This window comes from Aedes albopictus, chromosome 2 (assembly GCF_035046485.1).
Source record: "Aedes albopictus strain Foshan chromosome 2, AalbF5, whole genome shotgun sequence".
Classification (NCBI taxonomy): Eukaryota; Metazoa; Arthropoda; class Insecta; order Diptera; family Culicidae; genus Aedes; species Aedes albopictus.
In genome coordinates, this window is record NC_085137.1 from 39575811 (window position 1) to 39587342 (window position 11532).

The 11532-nt window shown below is 45.6% G+C and overlaps 1 protein-coding gene across 1 annotated transcript; it reads left to right on the forward strand.

Moving 5' to 3' along the window:
* The first annotated feature begins 4624 nt into the window (after positions 1-4624).
* LOC134286019 (uncharacterized) lies at positions 4625-10036 on the forward strand. The gene has a single exon (XM_062847580.1). It carries the CDS (start codon positions 4625-4627, stop codon positions 10034-10036), a length of 5412 nt encoding a protein of 1803 aa, XP_062703564.1.
* The last annotated feature ends 1496 nt before the right edge of the window (positions 10037-11532 follow it).

Genomic DNA, 11532 nt, shown 5'->3' on the forward strand with positions numbered 1-11532 from the left:
TGTGCCGTTTAAATAGTTGTGGGTTTGCTGGGATAGTTCGAAAGCCAATGAAATCATCCACGTTGCTAATTTTCAATGTCAACAAAGTGAGTGCTAATATATCAATCTGTCTATACACAGTGCTATAATGTGGAGATGATAAAATTTTGGGAAGCGTTATTGGAATGCTACCACTGTAGGTTCTATCCTCTGTACGTAAGAACCGCACACAGTAAAGTATTGTAGTCTAGTAATGATGAGGATGATGATTGTGTACCCACCATCAGCGCACATCCCAAGTAACCAAAAGTTCCACTTCCCATGACAAAATGCACTTTCAAGTTCCGCGAAGTTCAGATAAAGTTCCAAACGGAACTTTCTGGCTGCTTAAGAGGCTAACGATGAGCCTTGCTGGAACTTCAGTCACAAGTTCCGGCAAGGCTCATTGTTAGCCTCTTAAGCAGCCAGAAAGTTTCATTCGGAACTTTATCTGAACTTCGCGGAACTTTAAAGCTGCTTAAGATGCTATGTCGGAACTTTGCCGGAACTTTCAAGTTCATAGAAGTTCAGTTCAGTAGCATTGTGTTTCAATGAAGATTAAATTTATTTTTTTACAGAAAACAACTGTTTAAGCGTTCACGAATAAAAGACAAATATGAATTTATCAAATCAATGAATACTAGGCTTGAGCAAAAAAAAAATTGTCGCCCATCGGATTCGAACCGATAGTCGCTGCATGAGAACCCTACGCTCTACCACAGTACTAAAGCTGCGATTGAGTGGACAGCAGATAAAGTCTGACTTGAATCGATTTTCTGTCGGCAGCTAGTTTTGCACATTTGTACAGTAGTGAAGTTAGCTTGACTTTGTCAAGTGTCTTCAGCAGCGCAGCGGTAAGTCGGAAGGCTATCATGCAGGAGGATCCAGTTCAAATCTACATAGCAGTGACATGTGTGAAAATATAATTATCAGAAGCAATTTCCAGACGTGAATCACAAACCCACCAACAGGGTTGTGATTCTGAAAAACACATTTTTGTTTCTGCATGAATTTTGTCAAAGTTCTGTCAGAAGCTGCTTAGAAGGTTATCCAGCGTGCTTATGTGAACCTTCAAGTTCCAAAATTACTTAAAAATGAAGCTGCTTAGAAGGCTAATGAGCGACCTCGAGCAAGCTGCTTAGCTTATAAAGTACCCTTTTATCTGAACTTTTGGTTACTTGGGATGTCACAGCGCAATTTCCCAAATGTAGGAGAACGTGCCTCTGGAGCCGACCTACTGATACCTCACCATCAGCGCAAGGATTACACTAGTTTACACAAAATAAAACGAAAGTCGTGAACAGAGCCGTAGCGTGGTCCGATGGTGCCCTTGGCAAGCATCCAGATTGGCGCCCCATGACAATTGGATATCGTTAATTTGCAAAAAAAAATGTAGCTATTCATTTTTTTCAAAGTTTCTTTAGATTTTGGTTTCCCGAAGAAACAAATTTTCCCTGATTTTTTTTTTATTTTCTTAGAGTGTTTTTCTTCCGTGTATTTCTTTTGGGAATCACCAAAACATTTTCCACAATTCATTTCTCTTTTTCGAATATAAGTTTAACCACATTTTAAAATTAAATAATCTGATAATCACCAGCAAAACAATTTGAAATTACATTTCAGATATCTAACAATAATTATGCATGAGTTTCTTCAAGAAACCGTTCAGTTTTTTTAATTTTCAGGATTTTTGTTCAACTGATTTTTGAAAAATACCTAATTGTCTTCAAGGGTTTTCAGGAATCCAACTTTTTATATTTTTGATTCACCTTTATTGTTATTTAAATTTGAATTTACATTACCAAATATCTATACCAAAGGTTTCCTCTGAAGATCAATCAAAATATTTTCCAGCAGAAAGTTAATTTTAAGGAAGCATTAGACATGGATGAATACTGGGAGGAATTCCCGAAGAACTTTCATCATGAGTTTTTTTTTTTGTTAGAAGCTATAGATGAATTCCTCCTGGAATCACTGAATTAAGTTCTGCAAAAATCTCTGGAGTTTCTGCAGCAATATCCGGAGGAATACCTGATGAAAATCCGGGAAACATTTCAGCAAGAATTTTCAATATAATTCATGAAGCAATTCATGCAGGAATTCCTGGAACAGTTAGTGAAGAAATCCTTGAAGGAATGTCTATAAGAATCAGAGGAGACCCACTGGAAGTATTTCTGATAGAATGCGGAAGACTTTTTGGAGGAATTCCTGAAAAAAAATCATAAGGAATTTCTGGAGTTTTTTTTTAATCCGCATAAGGTTTTACGAAGTAATCTATAGAGGAATTTCTGAAGGAATTCATGTAAAGCTTTCAAAATAAACCTTTTGAAAAAAAAAAATATGATCAATGGCGGATTTTCTAACGGAATACCTGGGAAACTTCTGAAATAGTTCCAAATTTACGATTTTTTGGAGGGATTCCAGCAGAAATTTATGTAAAATTTTTTAGTAAACATGAAAAAATCGAAAGAAATCACTGGAAGATTTTCTAAGCGATATATGAAAGATTTCTTCTGTGAGACATTTCTGCGGGAATCCGTGGAGGGATTTCTAATGGAATCTCTAAAGGATTTTCTATGCGAAATAAGGCACAAATGTGAAAAAAAGTATTGAGAAGTAGAAGCTGACGGACTTTAGCAGAGTTCCGATGCAGTGGAATTCGCGTGCGTGGGGAAATTCGGTAACGCGGAAATCACACGCGAGACACAAAGGTTTTACTAAGCGAAAAATACAAAGGAAACTTTATTTAACGGGTTTCTATTACAAAGGTTGCGAACACGTCTTGACGCGGTAAAAGTTCGGTTGGATTGATTTTCTATTCTACACCCACCGCATGGGTCGGGTTGACAGCTGTGGAGAGAATCCGAGGGGTGCGCTGATGCGGAGCTAGGTGCATTGCATCTCCACAGAAGTATGAACCCTTAGAAGATCTGGAGGAGAAATTTCTGACGGTGTCCTTAAAGAAAATTCCCAAATTTATCCCTGAAGGATTTTTTAAAAGAATTTTCTTTAGGAAACTATGGAAGTTTCGAAAGGAAACCTTTGACCAGATTCTTAATAAATTCCTAGATAACTCCTGAATGTCTCCCTGGTGCAATTTCTATAGAAATTCCGAGAGGAGTCTTCAGAAGAATTTTTGATTTCTTTTTTTAAGCATTCCAGAAGGAGTTTCTGTTAGAATTGCTGAAGGCATTGTTGGAGATTGTTTCAAAGAAATTCCTAGAGGAATTTCTGAAAGAATTTATGAAAGATTTTCTGAAGGAAACATAGCAAGAAATTCAAAAAAAAAAATCTAGAGAAATCTGATTCTTTATGAATACAGAACGTAAAAATACATCATCAATTTTAGGTACTATAAATAGAGTAATCTTGATACATTCAAGAAAACAATTGAATCATTCTGTTTCCTTCTAGCCTTAGGCCTTTTCGGCGCCCCTCTGAAGCTGGCGCCCTTGGCGGGGGCCAACCTGGCCAACCGCACGCTACGGCTCTGGTCGTGAACTTCTGTAAACGACCAAAATTTTTGAAGCATAATTTAGCGATGATTTCGAAACCGTGCTTCAAAAATTTTAAGTAGAACAGTGTTGGAGCCACCCTAGAGCAGTAGAAATTTATCTCCCAATTTCAATAATTCTCTGTAATAATTTTAAGTGATAGCACTATCGATCTCTGTTGTTCTCACGATAAGGTCATAATCTATAATCAGTCTTCTTTGTCACTAGCCTTCGGCTAGTGAGAGAAATCCGATACCGATCTGTACTCGGATAAGCCTTTTTTCGATCCTCTTTATACTGAATTTCCCTATAGTTAAATAAGCAAACCAGTATCGATTCGAATCAGTTGTAATAAACCACAGAACAGAACACACGTTTGTATCCATTTCGTCCGTCGCAATAAATCTTCGCAGTAGTCCGTCCCCAGTAAAATGTGTCGTGTCGGTTAGTGAAGTGAAAGAACGATCCCAAACACTCCGTCGGTCTCCCAAACTCCACCGCGGTTACATTTTTGGTCCTGGTCGAGCCGGATCAACCGTTTAGTGCCTCTCGAAAAAACGGTAATCGATTCGGACAATTCGATTCGCGGTTCGGTGTACTATCGAGGAGTGAACATATACCGCACGTCACGTGACGTCGTACAGTGACGAACAGTGACTATTGCAAGTGAAATTGTGAAGATTGCCTGCCCATAGCAGCATAATTACAGTGCGCGAAAGATCGATAGTTAATTTACATCGATCTCGTTAGTGTCGTTCGAGGATAAGCTGCGATTCCCGAGGTGCTGCAATCCAACGTGCTTCCAGCGTGGTCCCCATTGTGCGAGCAAACCACGCCGGCTTGGCTTGGGTCTGCATTGTGCTGCACCGGACAATAGGACGTCGGTCAACGGCGTCAGATCGCCACGCTACTGTGAGTAGAAGGGTTCTTTGGTTGACGAATTGATATTTTATTTGCGAGAAAACTGATAGTGGCTATTGCTTCGTTGCTTTCATCCCGGGTGAGCGTTTTGGTTGGTAGCTAGGTGCTCTGGCTTTCAAATTGGTCGGTGGTTTCGTTTTGAGCATAGGTGAGGAGTTGAGCGATTGATTTCGATCGTCCAGGTGTGGAAAATGTCGCCGAGTTTGAGGACACTTTCCCACCAAGAGCGGTTCTACTTGGACACCATGGCCAATTTGAAGCATTTTGTGGATAATTTTACGGCTGAGCGCGATAGAGGACAGCTCGAAGGATGGAAGCAACGAGCGGAGGCTTTGTACAGTGACTTTCAGGCCAATCGATTAAAAATTGAGCTGTACGGCGATGAAAGCGATAGGCTCGAAACGGATGAAGAAGGCATGAGAGTTACGGAAGAAGCCAATCGCGTCATTCGACAGGGGTTCGAAAACGATTTTGTACGGGTCCACAGTTTTCTCACTAGAGAACTTCGCAAATTTTCCGCAGGAACGCAAGCAATTGTCCCTTCTACCTCTAGAGGCAGTGTAAATGTTCCCGATAACGCCTTCTCTCGTATTAAGCTCCCAGAAGTTAAACTCCCAACATTCTCTGGGTGCGTTTCGGAATGGATCACGTTCCGAGATACTTTCAAATCTCTCATAGACTCGAATCCCCAGCTATCGCCTATCGACAAGTTATCGTACCTTGTCGCTTCCCTTTCCAAAGACGCCAAAAGGGTTATCGAATCCGTCGAGCACACTGCTGCCAATTATTCTGTCGCTTGGACCTTGTTGGAAAGGCGATTCGACAACAAGAAGTTAGTCGTGAAAACCTACATTGATTCCCTATTCGCGATCGAGCCTATGAAGAGAGAGTGCTACGAGTCTCTTATGCACCTGGTTGATGATTTCGAGCGAAACCTGTGCATGATAGACAAGATGGGTATTCCAACGAAGGGATGGAGTGTGTTGCTTGCACACATGGTCTGTAGCCGACTAGATCCGTCCACACTTAAGCAGTGGGAAGCTCACCACCGATCAACAGAGGTTCCCAAATACGAAGATCTAATCCAGTTTCTTCGTACTCATCTTACGGTGCTGCAATCGCTGCCGCCGTCGAAGTCTCGCTCGTTCGAACCCGCTAAACCGGAATCTTTCCGGTCACACAAATCCAAAATAAATACAGTCCACACCGTTACTACAGTTAGTCCGTCAGCTGGTGCGTGCCCGTTCTGTTCGAAACCGTCCCACTCTCCCTTCAAGTGCGAGGTGTTCCAGAAGTTGTCAGTCGCCCAACGTTTCGAGCAGGTCAAGAAGAAAAACCTCTGCATCAACTGTTTCTCCTCCTCCCACCTTCTTAGAAATTGCTCTTCCAGTGCATGCAGAGTATGTAGCCAGAAGCACCACACCATGCTCCACCAACAATCGCAAGATCGTTCGTCCACCCCGACAAAACCACCCACTTCCGCTGTCAGTTCGCAATCGTCGTCGTCACCCTTGGGCAACCAAACATGCCCATCGAACCAACCCTCACACTCTCGAACTCCGCCGTCAGCGGAAGCACAATCGCCGTCAGCCAACGCCTCTACTCTCGTCTCCACCAATCTCGTCGGAAGTTCCCGTACTGTTCCTGCCACTGTGTTGCTGCAGACTGCTGTCATCAAGATCTTCGACAATCACGGACACCATCATTGGGCCCGAGCGCTCTTGGACTCCGCTTCGCAACTCAGCCTGGTTACTGAAAATCTTGTCCAGAAACTCCAGTTACCTCGCCACTCCGATCGCCAAGAAATCGGAGGTGTGGGTAATTCTATCGTCGTTTCATACCACGCTGTCCTCGTTCGGATGGGTTCTCGCTGCTCGGATTTCGTCGCTGATGCTCGGTGTCACGTCTTGAAGAAGATAACCAGAGAGCTGCCGGTCAGATGCATCGACACTTCGCCATGGAACATCCCCTCGAATCTCACCTTAGCTGACCCTCAGTTCCATGAACCCGGACCCATCGATCTCCTCATAGGAATGGAGATGTACTACGACCTGCTGCTTGAAGGTTTCATCAAACTGGGACCTGAAAGGCCGATCCTGCAGAACACCGTCTTTGGTTGGGTAGCATCCGGGAAGGTCGGTTCCAACCAAGCATCCGAAGGTACTCCAAAGCTCGCTCATGTCACCAGTGCAGAATCTCTCAACGAACAGCTTTCTCGGTTTTGGGAAATCGAATCCTGCTGGACCAACAGCACTCATTCGGTGGAGGAATCCAAGTGTGAAGAGCACTTCGCCGCCACTGTCTTTCGCGACCAATCGGGTCGCTTTGTAGTCACCCTTCCCAAGCGCCCACTGGTTCTCAACCAGTTAGGAAACTCGAAAGAGATTGCTGCTCGAAGATTCCTCGCTCTCGAACGTCGGCTGCTAGTCAATCCCAAGTTGATGTCCTCGTACTCAGCCTTCATCGATGAATACCACCAGCTTAACCACATGCGGGAAGTGTGCGACGATGCAGCTTTGGCGAACTGTACGTCGTACTATCTACCGCACCACGGGGTTGAAAAGGCTGACAGTACCACCACGAAATTGCGGGTAGTATTCGATGCTTCCTGCCCCACAGATAGCGGAATCTCCTTGAACCAAGCGCTGATGGTTGGCCCAGTCATCCAAGACGACCTGCTGGCAATCATTTTGCGCTTTCGGATGCACCGATTTGTCATTATTGCGGACATCGAAAAAATGTTCCGCCAGATCCGTGTAAACCCTGCAGACTACCCTTTGCAGCGAATCCTGTGGCGTGATTCACCCTCGCAACCTCTACGCACCTTCGAACTCACAACAGTGACGTATGGCACCGCATCCGCCCCCTATTTGGCAACGAAGTGCCTTCAGCAATTGTCCAAGGATGGTTCCGACGAATTTCCTCTCGCCTCGTTGATCCTAGCCAAGGATTTCTACATGGACGACATGCTGACCGGTGTTGACGACGAGGACGAAGGTGAAGAAACCTGTCAGCAGCTTCTGCAGTTGCTGAATTCTGCCGGTATGAGCTTGCGGAAATGGACGTCGAATTCGCCAGCGATTCTCTCAAAAATACCATCAGAACTTCGCGATGAACGAACCACACTTTCGCTGGAATCTCCTTCTGCTCCGATCAAGACGCTAGGGTTGCAATGGCAGCCAATGGATGACGAATTCCGTTATTCCGTTCCCACGTGGTCTCAGGATGAACCAATATCTCGACGAATCGTTCTATCGGACACGGCGCGACTCTACGACCCTCTTGGATTGATCGGGCCGGTCGTGGTGCTCGCCAAACTCTTCGTTCAAACACTCTGGCGCTCCTCCAAGAACTGGGACGACCCGTTAGACGAATCCGAGCAACAGCATTGGTTGGAGTTTCGTAACAGTCTAGACGGATTAGCTACAATCAGCATTCCAAGATGGGCGGCGCCTGCCTCCGTTCTCGTATCGATTGAAGTGCACGGGTTCTGCGACGCCTCTGAGAAGGCATACGGAGCCTGCCTCTATTTGAGAACCGTTTCGACTGACGGTTCGATCGCCGTTCGCCTGCTAGCCGCCAAATCCAAGGTGGCACCCCTCGGCGACTCGAAGAAGCAGAAGCGCATCTGTTTGCCTAGGTTGGAACTCTCGTCGGCACTTCTGCTAAGTCACCTCTATCACAAGGTCCAAAGCAGTACAGCGCTGAACGCCAAATCGATCTTTTGGACAGACTCGATGATCACCTTGCACTGGCTGCGTTCGACACCTTCGCGTTGGAAAACTTTCATTGCGAATCGAGTGTCTGAAGTGCAGCATCTCACCACCAGCGGCATTTGGGCGCATGTTCCTGGCATCGAAAATCCTGCGGATATAATTTCCCGCGGCATGTATCCTGCACAGCTGCAAGAAACCGCATCGTGGTGGAATGGCCCGCCATGGTTAAGCCAACCGTCAAGGTTCTGGCCGCCCTTAACTCCGCAACCCTCCGTCGACATTCCGCCTGAACTCCTAGAAGAAAGAGCAGTATCGCTTCCGGTGCAGGTGCACCCTCCAAACGAAATCTTCTCCATCCGATCGTCATTTCCAGCGCTCGTTCGTATCGTCGCTCTTCTTCGTCGCTTCTACCATAACAGCAAGCCTTGCAATCGCTCTAACCGGCGGACCGGATTCCTCCAGACGTCGGAGCTCGCGGAAGCCACCGACAACCTAGTTCGACTAGCGCAACACGAAACCTTTGCCAAGGACCTCGCAGCTGTAGCCAAACACGGTCAGGTTGATACGAACTCTGATCTACGTACTCTCGCCCCAATTCTCGTCGACGGCATCCTCCGACTTCGTGGCCGGCTCAGGAATGCGGCCATCTCCGAATGCCGAAAGCATCCCATCATTCTGCCCGCTCGACATCCTCTAACAACGTCTATCGTATCGTACTACCACCTCAAGAATCTACACGCCGGACCTCAGCTACTTGCGTCATGCGTCCGGGAGAAGTTTTGGCCACTTCGTCTGCGAGATCTAGCCAGAAGTGTAGTCCACTCCTGCGTAAATTGCTTTCGATGCCGCCCTCGCAATCTCGAGCAGCTCATGGGAGATTTGCCGCCAGAGAGAGTTACTCCGACATTGCCCTTCATCGATACCGGAGTAGACCTCTGTGGACCGTTCCAGTACCGTAAAACCAGGAAGGCACCTCCCATAAAGTGTTTCGTAGCCGTCTTCGTGTGCCTTGTAACCAAGGCAGTTCATGTAGAGCTAGTCTACGACCTCTCCACTGCGGCGTTCATAGCTGCGTTGCATCGGTTTATTGCTCGAAGAGGAAAGCCGAGCCTCATAGAGTGCGACAATGCCACAAACTTCAGAGGAGCAGCGCGGGAGTTGAAGGAACTGGCCAAGCAGTTTCGCTCTCAGCAACACCAAGGTGAAGTAGTCGACCGCTGCGCAGATGAAGGTATCATCTTCAAGTTTATTCCACCACGCAGCCCAAACTTTGGCGGGTTGTGGGAGGCGGCTGTGAAGTCCTTCAAACAGCACTTTCGTCGGACCGTTGGGAACTCCGTCCTCTCTCAGGACGAATTCGTCACTCTGCTGACCCGCATCGAAGCGTGTCTGAATTCGCGGCCTTTGACGCCGCTATCGACCGATCCGAACGACTTGGAAGTGCTAACACCAGGCCACTTCCTCGTTCACCGTCCGCTTACTTGCTTCCCCGAACCCGACCTCTCTGAGGTACCCCGAACTCGACTTGATCGCTACCAAGAGAACCAAGAGCTCCTCCGGCGAATCTGGAAGCGGTGGTCAACCGACTACCTCTCTGGCCTCCATCCGCGCACTAGGTGGACTCGCGTGCGGGACAACGTCGCTGAAGGAACGATGGTTCTCCTGAAAGAAGACGACCTTCCGCCCCTGAAGTGGAAGTACGGAAGGATCTCCAACATTTTTCGTGGGGACGATGGCAACATCCGGGTCGTAGACGTCCGGACAGCCGATGGAGAATATCGACGTGGAATCGCCAAGATCTGCGTGCTTCCCATTCGTCAACCCACAACCGAACCAGCTGGCACAGCTGGGACCTACCCTGACGAATCACCGATCGCAGTGCACTAGTGCTGCGCAACGATCGGAGGCCTTAGGGCCTCCGTACCCTGTAAGTATTGTATTATAACGAATTTTCAAAAAATTAATGGAATGTTTGTACTCTGGCATGTGCTGCGGCTTCGATGGCTGCTCCGATGGGTAACCATTGAGTACGCCCAACCCGATGACTGCGAGATGAACCACGAAACAACCCAATCGACCCTCGAGTGCGCCGCAACGAAAGAACTCCCGATGACGTCACACCAGCCAACAAGTTATCGTCCGAAGCGAACAATACCACCACCACCGATGGTCGTTGACCCAGACGACGTGCGAAGTGTTTACCAACATCGAGGTCGCTGACCTGCGGTGTGTAGAAGCAGCGGAACCAAAACAGACCGGCGAGTCTCCCGAGTTGCGACGAGAAACCCCGAAGACGATTGAGATCAACGAGCAGCCCTCTCTCAGCATTCGTATCAGGAAAGTCGGTTGAAAGGTCCGACCTTTCAACAGGGGCCGGCATATGTTGGAGCCACCCTAGAGCAGTAGAAATTTATCTCCCAATTTCAATAATTCTCTGTAATAATTTTAAGTGATAGCACTATCGATCTCTGTTGTTCTCACGATAAGGTCATAATCTATAATCAGTCTTCTTTGAGAGAAATCCGATACCGATCTGTACTCGGATAAGCCTTTTTTCGATCCTCTTTATACTGAATTTCCCTATAGTTAAATAAGCAAACCAGTATCGATTCGAATCAGTTGTAATAAACCACAGAACAGAACACACGTTTGTATCCATTTCGTCCGTCGCAATAAATCTTCGCAGTAGTCCGTCCCCAGTAAAATGTGTCGTGTCGGTTAGTGAAGTGAAAGAACGATCCCAAACACTCCGTCGGTCTCCCAAACTCCACCGCGGTTACAAACAGTTTTTGAGTTTTAGCTAAATATCGAGTTTTACAACTTTTTAAAATATTAAATTTAATAAATTTCAAATATCTTGCGTTTGTGTGAACGACTTTGCTTAAAAATAGAACAAAAATCAATTTCAAATCATCAACCTTGTATGGAAAGTCGAAAAAAAAAAATCCGCTCTACTGTAATTTTTTTTCATCGCGTTTTCGAACTCAGGGCATGATTCTACACCAAAAATGATCATCAGCTTACCGAGTTAAAAAATGCTGTAAACTACAGTGTATCAAACAATTGTCCGTACTGTAATTTTTTGGTCAAAATAATTTTTCATTTGAATGAATTTTTTATATGTCAATCAAAAACGCTGAAGTTTTGATCAATTATAACTCATATATACAAGCTCCATTGGTAAAATTTTTACCGAGATCGAATAAGTTTCCTGAAAGTTATAGAACTTTTAGTAAAACTTATAAGATTTTTGAACACATGTTTAAAACATTATATCTCAATATGTACTTAATGAAACTTTTTCAATTTTTTTTTTGTGTTACAGCTTAATGGCTAGTTTCCACTTCGTACGTACTGTGCAAAACGATAGGACAAGTAATGGT

What these genes read in the sequence shown, in the direction of transcription:
- LOC134286019 (XM_062847580.1), top strand. Translation starts at nt 4,625, where the DNA reads ATGTCGCCGAGTTTGAGGACACTTTCCCACCAAGAGCGGTTCTACTTG.